This window comes from Tigriopus californicus, chromosome 2, assembly GCF_007210705.1.
Source record: "Tigriopus californicus strain San Diego chromosome 2, Tcal_SD_v2.1, whole genome shotgun sequence".
NCBI lineage: Eukaryota > Metazoa > Arthropoda > Copepoda > Harpacticoida > Harpacticidae > Tigriopus > Tigriopus californicus.
In genome coordinates, this window is record NC_081441.1 from 14,762,203 (window position 1) to 14,778,939 (window position 16,737).

The 16,737-nt window shown below is 45.6% G+C and overlaps 2 protein-coding genes across 5 annotated transcripts; one reads left to right on the forward strand and one right to left on the reverse strand.

Annotated features, from left to right (window-relative positions):
• Window positions 1–357: 357 nt before the first annotated feature.
• LOC131892619 (WD repeat and FYVE domain-containing protein 3-like) lies at window positions 358–13,162 on the forward strand. The gene is made up of 17 exons (XM_059242439.1): window positions 358–854; window positions 917–1,441; window positions 1,508–1,700; window positions 1,783–1,969; window positions 2,049–2,218; window positions 2,291–2,686; window positions 2,780–3,236; window positions 3,357–3,531; window positions 3,600–4,887; window positions 4,954–5,137; window positions 5,207–5,323; window positions 5,385–6,181; window positions 6,272–6,696; window positions 6,755–7,219; window positions 7,289–7,752; window positions 8,058–12,619; window positions 12,692–13,162. Exons 1-17 carry the CDS (start codon window positions 528–530, stop codon window positions 12,913–12,915), a joined length of 10,956 nt encoding a protein of 3,651 aa, XP_059098422.1. The 5' UTR covers window positions 358–527; the 3' UTR covers window positions 12,916–13,162.
• LOC131892620 (SET domain-containing protein 4-like) lies at window positions 13,036–14,813 on the reverse strand. Of its 4 annotated transcripts, none has more exons than XM_059242441.1 (2): window positions 14,641–14,813; window positions 13,036–14,214 (listed from the first exon to the last, which is right to left on the reverse strand). In XM_059242441.1, the coding sequence occupies exons 1-2, from the start codon at window positions 14,696–14,698 to the stop codon at window positions 13,178–13,180; spliced, it is 1,095 nt and encodes a 364-aa protein (XP_059098424.1). In that variant the 5' UTR covers window positions 14,699–14,813; the 3' UTR covers window positions 13,036–13,177. The 4 variants fall into 4 exon arrangements, with proteins under 4 accessions (XP_059098424.1, XP_059098423.1, XP_059098427.1 ...); XM_059242440.1 differs by having other exon boundaries at window positions 14,521–14,813; XM_059242444.1 differs by having other exon boundaries at window positions 13,036–14,186; window positions 14,720–14,766.
• Window positions 14,814–16,737: the final 1,924 nt, after the last annotated feature.

The following is a 16,737-nucleotide window of genomic DNA, read 5'->3' on the forward strand; positions in this document are numbered from 1 at the left end:
AGTTTGAGAGCCAACCGGGCCTTTCCGACAAGACGCCTTGTTCCCTCTCCCGTCACGTCTACCTCGTCGGCTTTGGAGTTGAACTCCTCTTTGGTGAGGTGGGTGCGTATCTTATCACCGTCCTCCTCCTGCTCCTCTGGGCTGTGGTCGGCGGATTGGCGGTGGTGGTTCTTCCTTCCTCAGAATGTTGATCCTGGGTCGGTGTTCTGCGTGTTGTGTGAGTGAGTGTCTCACTTGATTCACTGCGTGTGTTCGGAGATTGCACCGTGTGCACTCACCGCCAGCTGTCAAGGTTCGTTCGGATTCATTGTTGAAAATCCTGGTTGCCCACTTGATCCCATGCACCGATTGTGCTCCCGCATATTGGAGGACATGGTGGATCAACCGACAAGCCAACTACTCAGGCCAAGCCCGGAAAGGTCCTCCACGATCCATCACGACTGTGTCACATTATCATAACAACCATCCATGGTTGATCTAATCTGTGCCAAGCACATTGACCGGGATTGATCCGTGAAAGCATCACCATGAATATCATGCGCAAATTCCTGTCCACGGGCTCGTCCCAAGGCAGTGTGACCTCGCCCACGGGAGGGGCTGAAGGTCAAGAAGGGGACGAAGGAGCTCTCTCTATAGCCTCGGGCTCGGGGGAGGGCAGTGGCGTGGTTCCCACACTATTGTCAGGCTCAGGAGGTTCGAGCTCCCAACGTCGGCCTCCATCCGTCCCGAACCCGGATCTCTTGGGATTGACTCACTTAAAAAGATTGTTTAGTGATTACCAGAATCCACCTCATCCTTTGAATGAACAAGAGAAGGAAGCTCGGATGTATCAAATGCTCCCTCTCTTTTGCAAGGTGAGTCAAAATTTGCAGATTAGGTCCTCTTCAAAGTTATCAACAATGAATATTCGCCCTAGGTCTTTGGTTCTGTCCCGTCTCGGACGGCATGTGAGCGTTTTGGAGGTTTGGAACAGATGACAGCTTTCGCTCATGCTACCAGTCGGCTTTTAGTGGTCGAGGTTCGACGTCGGGCGAGCAATCAATCCACTGAAGAGGCCGCCGAGGCCATAGCCGACTACATGGAGGTTGTTACGAATCCCTTGGCCGGATTGGAGGAAGCTTCCAACGAGCCGAGTGATGATAACGGTTTGCTCGCAAAGACTAGTGGATCCGGATGGATTCTTTTATCAGCCTTGAATGTCATGAGCGCCGATGGGGATGGCTTGAATGAAGTACTCACCACAGCCTCGGTTCCATCCACCTTGGTCAAGTGCTTATATTTGTTCTTCGACCTCCCTCCCATCAAATCTACTGAGGTCACGAAACCAACGGAAGATGTGGACACGCCCAAAACTGAGTTGGACCAAGGCACGAAAAAGGAAGACGAAAAAGAGTTCACGGCTAAAGAGCGACGCATTTTGTTACAAAAAATGCTTATTGAGGTAAGAGCGTTCTGAAGGAAGCATGCTGGTAACTGGAAGGGCATTAACGAAGCTTGTTCTTACTAGTTACTTCAACGTCTATGCGGGTACGTTCCAGCCGTTGAGGAACTTGCCCGGAAAGATGACTTGACTCTCCTCTTTTCGGCCGTGTCTTCAGTTTGCCCCCATCACAATGTCATGTGGCGAAAAACAGCCGCCGATATCCTCCTCACCATCTCCACCAAAAGTCTCAGCCAACCCGTCATCTCATATCTTCACAGTAAGAAATCTGATCTGTAAAATGGAAACGGTTGTGGGCCACTTCATTGCAGTATTCTTATTCAATCTCCATTATCAATTAGACAAGGGATGTATCGCATTGTGCATGGAAAACATGCAAAGATCGACGGATTTGACTCCCTTGGAGATCGTGGAGATGTTTGTCACCGTGTTTTGCTTCCTAAAAGATTCGGCCAGTAACTCCCAAACCCTTCTCGAGGACTTCAGAACTTGTCAAGGATACGTTTTTCTCTCAGAGTTTCTCCTGAAGTAAGATCTAGTCACGAAATCGTTGACAAAAGTCCTTTCTTCAAACTAATGGCTTCAATGTTCTTTTCATGTCATCTAGATTAGATCAATGTTCTGAATCAGACACAACGGACGCAGTCCGGAATTTGGTGCTACTTGTGGCTTCGCTCTCGTTTTGTGGTCACACTGAGCTGACGTTGAATCCGATTGCCGCAAACGCCTCATTGTATGAATTAGAGTCATTCCAAATGCCGGAACCGGACAACAAAGGTAGCTCGACTGACTTGATTGAATGTCATGACCCAGAAGGTCAGAAGGCTGAAAATTTGACTTCGATTGTAGGCTCAACTGTGCGGAACATACCGGCCTTCCAAGTTCTTCAATCTGTGTTCCTGAAGGCTCAATCTGCACAGATGACCACCACGATCTTGGGAGCTATCAATACCATATTCTCGGCAGATTCGGCCAATTACTTCCTAGTCGAACATCTCCACCCGTTGTCTCAGTTTGCAGAGAAGATCCACCTGAAGCCAACTCAAGCCCAAGAGAAATTCTTCCAACTTGTAGAATTTGTGGTTCATCAGCTGAGATTTGTGCCGTGCAAAGAACTGATATCAATCTCTTTGTTGTTAAACAAGGCCCACAATCATGACAGCGCATGCTCCATATTGGCCTTAAGGTCCTTACGAAGCATATTGAAAGTGGATATGACCTTCAAAGATGTTTTCCGAGAAGTGGGTAAGGATTAATAACATCAATAATAAAGTCTCATTTTCTCCGACATTCTTGAAAAGAGAAGCGTTCACACAAATCTTCAATCTCTTTACCAAGGCATGGTTGAGGTCCTGATCAGTCTGTTAGACGCTTACGCCGCGTTTTTGAGGCCTTCATCAGATACAACCAATGATGATCAAAATCAAGCGAGTCAAAACACTGGTCGAGAATTGGATCCATCCATGATGACCATGGGCGATTTAAGCATCACGGTCTTGAGCGAGATTCTGGCCGGGTCCAACGCTAATGCAGGAGTGTTCCGTGAATCTGGAGGAGCTAAAATCACGCTAGATCTAGTCAAAATCGAAGAGAGTCGAGATTCTGCCTTGAGTTTAATGCAGCAACTAGTGTTAGCTTGCTCCGGATCTTCTTCCGGTAACGGTGACGAGGATATGACGTCTCTACTTGAGCTTCTTCACACATCTGCCAAAACCGAATTAGAGCTGAAAGCGGATATTCTGCATACCATTATTTCTTGTCTCCGTGAGAGCCATCGCACACGTGCAGTGTTTAGGTAAGTACTTTTACTTTCGTATCCATCCATCCATCCATCCATCCATCCATCCATTAATCCATTAGATAAATCAAGTTTTATCTGTATTATTCCGAGATGTGTCCTCTTTTAATCCTATAGGCGAGTGGGTGGCTTTGTATACGTGATATCGGTGCTGGTGTCGTTGGAGAGTTCGCTTTCCAAACAATCCAACAAATTTCCAGATGAGAGGTCCGTTTTTGTCGTGCTTCGAGCCATGTTTACCTGTCTGACAGTGGCCATGCGGTACGAACCCGCTAACGCCAAATACTTCCAAGTGAGTATTAAGTGATAGAAATATTAAGAGGGAAATGTGCAAATTTCACCGCTCTCTTGACTTGGCAGGTTGAGATGAATTGTGGGAGCAGTGTGGTGGAAACGATCAAGCTCTTGGGGTGTTTCTCCCCTGAGAGTGAGCTGAAGCCGGAGATGTATCAACGTCCCAATCCGGACTTCCACAACATGTTTCATCAAATCTTCACCAGTGATATTGGCGAGTTCCATCAACTCAAATTCAAGCACGACATTCCGAAAGATTTGTTCTCGTGTTGTGTCTTGCTACGCATGATGTACGATATGGCCGTGGACAATTACGACAAGAGCAAACGATCCAACAGCACAAGTATCAACCCAAATTTGCCCAGTCAGATCAATAACGGGGAGGACAACTACCCATCTCCATCTAGATCTTTGGACACCACCAGGTCCATGAGAAAGAAAATTCCAACATTGAACTTGACGCCCATTCCACCAGACCCAGTGATTGTTCATGCGGGTATTGTGACCACGATGCTTAAGATCTTGCCCTCTTTGTATTTCCCCGAGCATGAAGCCATGTCAGTGTGTCTCATGGTGTACACGGCTGAAACCATCAAATCGCTTCTCCGGACCGAGAAAAATCAACAGATCATGAGTGGCTGCCATTTCTTAAGCGACATCTTGACCAATTGTCAAGTGGCTCTGGAAGATGATGCGCATATCCTCCATAGCCCATTCCAATACCTTCTGGAACGGCTCTCGGCACAATATCTCGAACCCAAGGATCTCAGAGATTTTCTGCGTTTGGACAATCCTTTGCGTTGTCTGAACGATGAGGACATCATGCGCCTTTCTGCTGACGACGAGAACCTCCGCAACCCCGGCCGTTTCATACCTCTGACTCGAATCAAAACTTTGGTGTCCATGACCACTCCACGGGATATTCATACTCAAACGAATTCGATATTGCCTCCATTCGTGGAATTCGATATGGCTCCCGAAGGCTTTGGATGTTTGTACTTGCCCAGTGTGAGCCCTTGCAGTAGTCCTCATATGAGCAGTGCCTCTTCGTCAGTAGTGAGTGGAGTAGGCCATCATTTGAGCTCGACATCACAAGAAGGGACAATCATCGGCGGAATCGGACTTGGCGATCGCGCTTTCCCGCCACAACCCGGACTTACATTCGCCACTTGGGTTTGCATTGACAAGTACAGCGATCCACGGAGCGATCCCCATCCCGTTCGATTACTGACTTTGGGTCGACGCATCAAAGGCGGAATTGGATCGGCGAAGGACGATGATGAAAACAATCAAGTGTGTTTGTCGATTTGTCTGTCCGCCAGAGACAAGGCCCTGATGATCTCCACCCAAGAAGGTAAGGCAAGCATGCGATAGATAGTTCAGGATATGGTTGTGGTTACAGTTGTGTATTTCGTTCCAGCATCTTTGAACAAATCGATGGATTGGCAACCAGAGTTCTCAGGGGACAGAGGTTGTCGGATTTGGTTTCCCGACTTAATCAAGGAAGGAGAATGGCATCATATTGTAGTGGTTCTCAATCGACAAGTCTTGAAAAATTCCTCATTCTCTCTTTACGTCAATGGACAACATATTGCATCTCAGAAGTAACTCGATGAAATCTATTTACTTCAAGTTATGAGTTGGTTGACACATAACACGTCTCTTTCTCTTAGGATGCAATACATCAATCCCTTCCCGGGAGGAATCACGGCGGCTAATTCAACCATGTTCAACTCCTGCTCAGTATTTGCCTTTATTGGCACGCCTCCACATTGGCGTCGACATTCCAGGTAAACGCAATTCGACTTCTGTGGAAGTTTTCGTTTTCGTAACAGCATCGTTTGGTTTCAGACTCAATTGGAAGCAAGGCCCCTGCATCTTGTACGAGGATGTCACTTCCGCCAATTTGGCATTGCTGCTTTTCAAGTTAGGCCCGCATTACCTGGGCTCCTTGCAGGCCCCGCAGGTGGCCACCACGGGTGAAGTGCTCACGTCTCAGGTCAACGAGGAGAGGATCATTTTTGGGCTGAATGCCGTGGCAATGTCCCAGATGACCTTGGCTAAGATCAAGAAGATCTATAGCAAGGTCGATAACAAAGCTATTGCCAAGCAACTGGGCATGTCTTCGAATGAAAATGCCACTCCCATTCGGATCATTCACAACTCTGCCGGTCATCTTTTGGGTCCAGCACGATCCTTGGGTGGAGTGATCATTGGCTACTTGGGAGTGCGTGTCTTCACCCCTCAACCCGTGTCCAAAGTCATTGAGACCGTTGGGGGCTGCCACGTACTCCTTGGGATCATCGCCATGGCCAGAGACATGGAGAGTCTATATGCTGGAGTCAAGGCCCTCGTGTGCGTGTTGAAGAGCAATCCCTTCTCTAGACTGCAAATGGAGAAGGTCAGAGGCTACCAAACTCTGGCTATGCTCTTGCGCAAGAAGATTCCGATGTTGAATTCACATATCCTGTATCTGATGTTTACTATGGCGGGTACAATCGATTCGAGTGATTCCAGAGACGTCACTGGCATACCCAACATTCCAGCCTTCCGAGATGTTCTATGTGACTTGGATGTGTGGCACGAGGCCCCCCAAGACCTGGAAAAGGCACTTTTTGAACACTTTTATGAGCTCATTGCTGACACAAGTGAGTATCACAATCACCTCATGATATGGACATACACATTTTACTTACTCAAGTGATCTCGTCTCATATCGTCCTCATTTCCCATTCCAGGTATGCAGCGTAACGGATCAAATATCCGGACTCTCCGTGAGTTCTGCTTGGTAGAAAAGTTGTTGGCTATCCTCAAAACTTCAGAGTGTTCCAATGGCACCACTTTGGTTCTTCTCAACGTGATCCACTCATTGCTGTGTTCCAATCCTCGGGTGACGGATGTCCTTTGCTTCGCCCTTTTCACAGCGGCCACTCTCAATCCGACGACCAACATTGAAGAGAAGTCCGTAACTCTCGTCTCTGATGGGACTGAGTACAGCGACAACGAGGATGAGACTCCTGACTTGGCCAAGGTGATCATTCTCCGAAACCGTTGTCTAAAGTTGTTCTTCTCCCTCCTCTACACGGGAAACAAAATTCATCACAAGTATTGCGAGGATGTCGTGCAAGTCGTCGGATTCGATTGGGTTCAACTATTTCTTCAGGTAAGCTTCGATTTTTTTTTCGATCATTGTGTTGTGCTTAACTGGATCTGGATTTCAGGGTCATTTGCACTCCACCACTGTGATTTGGGGTCTACGTATCTTGATGACTTTATTATCCATTCCGTCATTGTTGGAAAAGTTTCGTTGCGGTACTTGCAATGGGCATTGGTTGATCAAATCGGAGGTTGTACTTCAAAATAAGATGGTGCAAGCTTTGGGACAGAACTCCACCACCTCGAGTAAAGTGACACGTCGAGGAATCCGTCAGGATATCTTCAAACTCCCTGGATTCCAGTTGTTCAACTGGCTGATGCCCAATCACATTGAGATCCCAGAGACATATTTCTTGATCATCGCCATGGTTTTGGGTCAACCGGTCAAGAATCTGCCCAAAGCGGTTCAATTTGACTTGGAATCTGTTTGGAATTACGTTTTTGGCACAAGTGCCACAGAATCCAGTTACTCGGATATTGCCGATAAGATTAATCTTAGTGCCGATGCCATGATCACCATCCTATGCATGGTAAGATACCCCCCTATCTCCACCATTACTAAAATAAGAGGTTTCACATGATTTGCACTCTTTTTACAGGTACGGACAATGCTGAACTGTGAGACAGAACATCGTGAAAAGCTGCCCAATTGGCTGAAAGAGTATCCGGTGACCTTGACTCAATTCCTTTTCTACTTGTACCACAACGTGGTTGATTTCATGCCAGCCTTCATGACGGAGGAGGTGTTAGCAGCACTCGCTGGAACTTTGTTTCCAACCTTGTCAGAGAACTCTTCAGCAAAGTTGGCACAACAGACTTCATCCTCGCCGAGCAAGACGCCCGTAAAGGGTTTGGCTGAAACTAAGGAAAGTGCAGATGAAACCGATACGGATGGATCACTTCCAATGATGACCAGTCATCCTGCCAAACGGAACGTCATGAATTTCATGCGAGTTCTCATCGTGGATTCGCTTTCCTTGGAAGTACCGCAAAAGAAGTCGCCGGTGATCGACTTACTATTGGATGCACAACCGGAGAGTACGAGCCACGCTCAGCAATGTCGGTAAGGGATTTGACATCGGTAGTTTTTTTTTAATTAAATAGTTAGATGCTGATTCAGTAGCAGGATTTTAGTCAGACTTGGACAAGCTTTTGACTAAAATTTCAGATCAACACTATGCTCATGGGCTAGCCATATCCGCCAACTCTAATTCGTTGGTCGATTTCATAGTATACGAAATTAAAGTTAAATAAAGTAAATAAGTTCTTCGTCTTGAAGTGGTGGGAATTTTATTCCCAGTAGCGGTAATGGCGATGAGGAAGTCCGCAAAAAAAAAAGTAATGTTTTTTTAAATTATTATTTTCCAGCTTCCAAACAGAGCTTTTGGGTATTGTGATGGACCATTTACTAGCCGCAGATATATTAATCGGAGATCAGGCTGCCATGCCGATTGTCCCTGGTGGAAATATTCAGAATGTCGCTCCGAATGTGTTCTACCTGGCTAGCCGTCTGGTAGACAAGCTTTGGCAAGGAATCTTTAAAAAAGAACCCGATGAAGTTTTCCAGTTCATCCTCAAACTCATTTCTCAAGCCAAACGGCGTTCAGGCGCCGGTTCTCTCTCCCTTGAGGGCATCTATAGATGCCTCAATCGTACCATCCTCTACATGATATCGCGACCGCATAACCATGCCGATGTGTCGGGTCAAATTGGTGTGTTGGAAGTGCTTCACAAGATTACCACTCATCGCTCCATTGTATTTGGTGCCGGCAATCACGAGCTGGAGTATTTCGGTTGTCTAACATTTTGTTTACTCCAATTGACCGCCGGATTGAATATTCCAATTGATCCTGAAAATCGCACTCATTGGCACGTGAATCCCACGGAGGATCCACTCAAGCCGGATGATTTGGAGAGCGAATCTGGAGTCAACGCTCATCAAGGAAAACAATTGTTGATCAACGCAGCCAACCGAGTCTGGGAAGAAATGTTTGTTTGTAAAAGACCAGCATTGGAAGAAGCCTTCAAGAGTTGTTCATTTGGCACTCAGAATTCAACTCCTCCTTTGGAAAGTCTTCGAGATCAATTGTGGGAATCAGCCACTAAAACGTGGCACAACTACGTGTCGCTCGAGAGAAAAGCCCAGTATTCTCGATACCAAGCTTGGGAATTCCACGCTCAACTTGAATCAAGGATCCAAAGGATCACGGGTGGATTTGCGGGAGGTTTAAAGCGACTCACCTCCGTGACGGGGGGTGGAAATTCCAACAACAAACCAAAGAAAGAGGAACCCACCAAAGTGGAGTATAGTAATCTCCCCAAAGCTATTGTGGATCAAGCCACACTAAGTCACATTATTATTGTCAGAGACGTTGTGGAACAACACTACAAGAACAGACTTCAAACCGGTCAACACATGCTCAAGTATGTGGAAGAGGAGTGGCTCCAAACTGAGGCCACCTTAACCCAGGAGCGAGGTCTCTGGGGCCCCTACAATGAGAGCAGGTTGACCAAATGGTCGTTGGATATGACCGAAGGACCATCCAGAATGCGCAAGCGCATGATACGTAATGATATGTTCTACCTCCACTATCCACATCGTGAGTACCCAGAACAGGACGAGAACAAACCCCATAAGTACAAGAAACCCACTAGTTTCGACAGCAAATTGTGGCACGAACAGCACCATCGACTCACGATGTTCGAAAGGGAGTGTGAGCAGATTGTAGAGATGGAATTCGACGACTGTGATGTGACTGTACAAGACAAGACCTTGACAATTGACGAGCAGATCAAGAAAATCGGCTTTCAAGGATTGAAATCAGCTATCGACCAAGCGACCGTGGTCAAATCTGGTGATGACGAGACGAACAACCCGGACGAAGATCCAGATGGAGAGATGCTGGATGCCGATGAGCCCGCTTCAAGTCCGCTTCCCACCAGACCCATGAGTACAAGCAGTATTGATTCAACCTTGGGGCCTTCCCAATTGGAAGCACCCACCAGCCCACCGGCCACTTCGCCCTCACCTCCCAACACATCGGCACCTGTTGTAGAAGAAGACAGTTCGGACTATCAAACCGTCATGCGGCTTTTAGAGGAAGGGGAGAAGATCACCCATATGTACAGATGTTCCAGGATTCAAGGTTTGGACACCGCCGAGGGTCTGCTATTGTTTGGCAAAGAACATTTCTACATCCTTGACGGGTTTACCCTTGTCAATGGACGAGAAGTCCATGACATCGAATTTATTCCGCCTAATCGTTTTGAGCCCATTATTCCAGTGGTCCCAGGGCAAGTTTCAAAGTTTAAAACTAAACGCCAGGTCAACAAGTTTGCCTATGATGGCATCAAAGAGGTTCAAAAGCGGCGATATCTTCTACAACCTATTGCAGTGGAGGTGTTTAGTTCCGATGGAAGAAATTTTCTCCTGGCCTTTATCAAGCAAATTCGTTCCAAGGTCTATCAAAGATTTTTGGCCTTGGCGACTAGCATCTCCGACCACGCCCACCTTTCGGTTGCCGGGCAGAAACGTTCTGCCAATGTGGAACAAGGGAGTGGGTTACTTTCAACCTTGATGGGAGAGACCTCGGTGACTCAACGATGGATTAGGGGCGAAATCTCGAATTTCCAATACATCATGGCTCTCAACACTTTAGCTGGAAGAAGTTACAACGACCTGATGCAATACCCCGTGTTTCCTTGGGTCGTGGCCGACTATTCGTCAGAGGAATTGGACCTATCGAACCCAGCCACGTTCAGGGACCTTTCGAAACCAATGGGAGCACAGACAGCGAGTCGTTTGGAACAATTCAATCGCCGTTATCACGAATGGGATGATCCTCACTCAGACACCCCGCCCTACCACTACGGTACGCACTACTCTTCCGCCATGATAGTGTCTTCATACTTGGTACGCTTGGAGCCATTCGCCCAACATTTTCTTCATTTGCAAGGAGGTCATTTTGATTTGGCCGACCGAATGTTCCACAGCGTGGAAGAGGCTTGGGAATCGGCATCCAAGAACAATATGGCTGATTTACGAGAACTGATTCCAGAATTCTTCTATCTGCCCGGTTTTCTGGAAAATGCCAACAACTTTGACCTGGGGCAAAAGCAGAACGGCGAGAAACTCAAACACGTCGTTCTACCTCCTTGGGCCAAGGACAGCCCCGCAGAATTCATTCGGGTCCACAGGGAAGCCCTTGAATCGGACTATGTATCTGCCCACCTTCACGAATGGATTGACCTGATTTTTGGATACAAGCAACAAGGTCAGCCTGCCATTGAGGCCGTCAACGTCTTCCACCATCTTTTCTACGAAGGCAATGTGGACATATTCAGCATTGAAGACCCTCTTCAAAGAAATGCAACCATTGGCTTCATCAACAACTTTGGACAGATCCCGAAGAATCTGTTCAAAAAGCCTCATCCTGCCAAGAAGGTCCTCTTGGACAATGCCCCTGGGATCCACATGAACTCCAAGGTGTTTTTCCACCACTTGACCAATCTCCGCCCCAGCATGAGCCCCATAAAAGAGCTCAAAGGGCCCGTGGGCCAGATTCAATGCGTCGACCGGCTCATTTACGCCGTTGAGCAGAACAAGGTCCTCGTGCCTGGCAACTCCAACCGGTATCTAGCCTGGGGTTACGCCGATCAGAGTTTCCGTCTGGGCAATTACGAATCGGACAAGGCCGTCTTCATCTGCGAGCCCAATTACTTAATCGGCCAAGTGCTCACCTGCGTGTGTCCGAATTCCAAAGTAGTTCTAACAGCAGGCACGAGCTCTGTGGTGGCCGTCTACGAATACCACAAGAAAGTCAAACAACTCCTCATCAAAACAATGCTATATGGACACACTGACGCTGTGACTTGTTTGGCGGCAAGTCCAAGTTGGAATATCGCCGTTTCCGGATCCCGAGATCGGACCGCCATAATCTGGGACTTGTCTCGCTATTGTTACGTAAAACACCTTTCCGGTCATTGCGGCCCGATTGCTGCCGTCACGATTAACGAACTCACGGGAGAAATCGTTACGTGCGCGGGCTCGTGGATTTATTTGTGGGATATCAATGGCCGCCTTCAAGCCTCAGTCAACATGGCTGCATCCAGCCCCTCTAGCCACATGTCCCAGCAGATTCTTTGCGTGTGTTGCTCACAGTTTAGTGAATGGGATCGGGAAAATGTCATCATGACCGGCTCTTCAGACGGGGTGGTTCGAATGTGGTCAGTTGATTACATTGAAATCCCCGTGGGGGAAAAATCCAAAACTCCGCCAGAGGATTTGTCCGCTAAGGCCGATGATGAACCTTCAGAAGCATCAGTGTCGATCGCGAATTTTGCCAAGAAAATGTCCATGAGCTTGTCAGGCGATTGTCTCAGCTCTTTGCGTGAGGCCATTGCTCAAACGAAACATTCGGAGCAATCGGAACCCTCGTCCGATACAGAGGAAGGCGATGACCTGGAGACCGAGGATGACTTAGAGGACGAGAGCTCTCCGAAACCACCAACTGACTCACAAGCTCAACAAGGCTCCTCAATCCCATGCATCCCTGTGAATGAAGGTAATCCAATTCAAAGTGACCACTCGCCCACCGCATCAGGATCCCAACGGTTACAAGAGGCCAACAGGCAACCCAATCCTGGGATCTTTGTCACCAACGAAGACTTTGTGGTTGTCAATGAGACAGATTTAGACAATTCGGCCGACCCAGCGGCTGGAGCCAAACACAATAGCGATGGTTACACATGGAGTAGGAGACTTGTATTCCGTGCCAAACTAACCATGCATACCGCCTTCGAACGGCCAGACAATGTGGATCCTGCATCTGTAACGGCCTTGGCCGTGAGCAAGGATCATCGCTCGATTTATGTCGGGGACGATAAAGGGCGCGTTTTCTCCTGGTCAGTCTCCAGCAAACCCGGTAAAGGTAAGCGGGCAGACGAACGGCCTCATTTTTCTGAAGGCTGATGACAATGAACATGTTAATTTGTTATTATAGGAATGGTGGACCATTGGTGTAAGGATGAAGGCTCGGAATCGTGTGTGGGTTGTGGAGTCAAGTTTACCATATATGAACGCCGCCATCATTGTCGAGCTTGCGGCAAGCTCTTTTGCTCTTCGTGTAGTCAATATCAGGCGAGCATTCCTAAGATGAAGATTCTGCAGAAGGTTCGCGTGTGCAAACCTTGTTTTGATCAATTGAAAGCATCACCCAACCAATGAGTATTTTACGAGCATTTTCTTGACTACCTTCATGATCTATTTCATCACGAATTGGACGTTTATAATTATCATCGTATTTCTTGATACATTAGTTTTAGCTGTAGTATGTTACGCTCTCTGTGAAGTTTTAAACACATTTTATTTCTATAAATTGCGATCACTGTTGAGCTTATTGTCCCGATATTCACGAAGTTGAACCTTCAGTAAATGTTTTGCTGTCATAATACAAAAATATCTAGTCGTTGGATCTTAGAGAAGTGAATTATTTCTCTATATTGTTAGCTAGAGCTCGCCCGCTTTGCTTTAGCAATCGCAGATGTTCATCTAGAAGCGATAACAGAACCACTTCAGACCTTCCACCATTCTTCGTACCTATCAACCCGGATTTACATTGGGTGATCTCTGTTTCAAGAGTATCCATAAACAGTCGAAGTGTTTGTAGGAGTTTGCAATCGCTCTCCAGGTCAGTTTCGTAAACCAATCTTTGCCATTGATGTACATTTCCTGTCTTCATGGTGAGAATCTGGAGGCAAGCCAAGAGACCCCAAGTACAACCATCACGATGAATGCTCATGTTGTGGTGGAAGCCATTTCTCCTCGCCAACTCAATCTTTTCGTCCTGGACGAGAGTGTACCCGAGATGCTCTTGTAGCTCTTCCAATGTGATGGGAATACAATCATTGGGATTATCAGCTATGACAAACCCATATTCTACAAAAAGCTTTACGTTGCCATGAGGTCCATAGTTTATGAAAGCTTGCGATCCAGCATCAATTCCAGTCTCGGTGACGATCTCGTAGCAATCTGTGTCTGGAATAAATCCAGCTTTAACTGTCACGTCACAGGAGTGGTTGAACAGATCCAAAAACGGAACCAGAGCCAGATTATCGCACTTTGGATCGGCCTTTTTGTAATCATAAAACACGCCCCTTGTGTTCACGGTAAACCATGCCCAAGAAAAATTGTCAAGTGGCGGTTGGCTTGACATGAATTTTGTTTTAAGCAGTTGGAAATTCTTGGTCACAAGCACGATCTGAGCCTCAACCAGAGCCTTCAAATATCTCGGAAGGATATTCACAGTTTGAGCGTTCAAGAAAAATGGAACACTGTAACATTCAGGTAAACTGTTCAAATAAGGGTTCCAATTGTCAGGTCCACAAAATCCATTATTGCTCTTTAAGAACATGAGAAACGACGAAAGAATCAGGTGGGATCCGAGTTGCTCCACTTCTTTGGAAGAGGTAAGGGATTGTAAAAAAGCAGGGCATTGCCTAATGGAGTACAGGCTGATTAGGATATCTATGGTTGAGAACAAGTGACCAAGGGTTCCAAAATCAAATACGATCTAGAGCTCATTTTCTCAGGACAAGAATGAATAAAGCACTTTAGTGACAAGAAGGTTGTCCCAAACAAGAAGTACCATGCATGTCCGTAAACAATAATTTCTTGAAAATTACTTCCGTATTGCTACTAAATAGTGTGTATGACCGACTTTTGCAACCGTAACTCCTTTCATAAGAAGGAAATGGACATTATTTGTTATTTTGACTTAAATTTTATTAATGTTTCGAACAAAGTGACTTTGGAACCCTCGACAGCGATTACTCCGTGCTCCTGGGATGGCTATGAGCCTGGTTCCAGGTTCTATCCGTTTCAAAGCTTGGAGTCCTCTTCCGGTTTGTGGGAAATCAAAGACTCGCAACAGCAGCGGATCACACTTCCAACCTCTGTCTTGCAGCCATTTTATGAGTTGCTCGACTTTTACATCTTGAGATGCTTCCATTTGAAAGTTGAACAAACCAACCCGAGAGATAATTAAACAGGCAAGTCAATTTGAAGTCCGCAGAGGAGAGCTTTGGATTCGGAATCGTGGGATCTTCAAAATAAAAACAACTCTAATCAGTGATACCAATCGTTTGGCAAGAAAAGGCCAGTTAGGCCAAAATTGAATTTTGCTTACTTATACCGAAAACTGAATAAAGATTGATGACTTCACCTTTCATATATGATTAGTAGACACCGAATCAGATTAATTCTAGAATTTTTTCATTTCATTTCGCCATTTTGAGGATAAAAACATTTTTGGGCGATTTGGGCTGAAATTCAACTTATTAGTGATTTTTCGACTTATAAAAATAAATCAAAGTATTTTTTTGAAATTTTAATGTTGACAAAAATGCGAAAAAGATCGATGCAAAGAGAAGTTGTATTAATGCAAAAAAATGTTCCAGGTCGTTTTTTAGCCCCTCTTAGCCTCTTTGCTGCATGCAGTCAGTTAGTTCCAAAATGTAGGCACCCAACTGTTTTATCAGGCTAACAATTGAGTTCACAAGAAATTAACTTTTTTTTTCTCGCAATGATCGACATTAGGACACTTCTTCAATAGATACAGATGTCATGGTAAACAATTGACTTTCTTCTGGAGCCCACAACTTTGGTGCTGAGGAAGCTTTTGATTACAAAATAATTTTGGGTCAGATCAAACCCATGACGTCAGGCAGGTGTAGCTCAGCTGCAGGCTCTCTTTTTCCAGACTTTTCCAAACCGAAAAAATGGAGTTAAATTTGATGCATTTAATTAGTTGGTCGTCCAAATATAATTTAGAGTTTAAGTGGCAACAGCTAGACGAATCATAATCTTTCTTTCATTTTGTTTATGCCTGGAATTTCATTCTTTGCAGTAGTTAGTAAAGCCAGTAAATCCAAACCAAAAAAAATGCTAAAAGGTTCGCCTGAGGATCCCTTTCGTCATCTGATCATGCTGCACAGAAGTTGTTGGTGCCAAAACCAATCGGTGCCTCAAAGGGAGGCAACAGATACCGTTCTACTGTTGTTTGTTGTTCGATATTCCAGCGGCCGCTTTCGGTACTAGTTGGATTCGAAAGGAAACCGGAAGCTCCCAAAACTAACTAGAGAGCATTGTTCTTACGCAGCCATCAGACCTGTCGTCATTGCAAAAGAAAGGAATCGCTAAATTTAAAGAACATCGCGAGCTTTTCGTTTTTGTAGTTCCAGGCACAGGACTTGCAGTTTCAGAAGTAAATAAAAAGGTCCCAAACGAGGAACAAAAAGTTAAGAATGAACCAAAAAAGTCCTGATTTGTTAAAAATAGTGAAAAAAAGGTCGGAAAAGAGTCAAAAAAGTGAAAAATGGCTATAAAGTAAAGAAAAAAATGGAAATTTGGCTGACTTTTTTCCCTTTTAGCCTAATAACAAAAACCTTTGAGCAAAATGGCCGGTACAATTCTTCTCCTGTAAATTGGAGAAATAACAAGAATAAGCTGAAATAACATAATTGTAATTGGTGTCCTTGCGACATTTTTGATGCTTTCAGCATTTCCGTATAGACCTTCACGCTTTCAAATGTATGAATTAGCCAAGAGAGTTCAACCACGTGGTTCACAGCTGACATTCAAATTAACACATTGCTTCAAAAGCCCAGATAATCTTTATTTAATTTAGGTACTTTTTTAAGTTGCAATTGGTCCATACTTAATAAGATATTGAAGGCTCCATATACCAAGCTGCTAAGTTGGTATGAATGAATCTTGAAAAGCTTTTTGAGTTAATCTGTGGATGGAAACATCCACAAACAGGTCCAAAATCCTTGGAAATTGTCCAAATGAAACTTCTTAGCCAATTGAGAACCTAGTCTTGGATCCCAATCTCATGGAGCCTGTTAACTAAAAGGCCATGATCTACCTTGTCAAAGGCCTTGGCGAAGTCGAGATAAACTACATCGACTGATTCATGGCTCTCCAGTCCCTCAATAACCTGCTCTATATGCTCAATCAGTTGGGTAAGCCCGTGCTAAAATGTGCTCG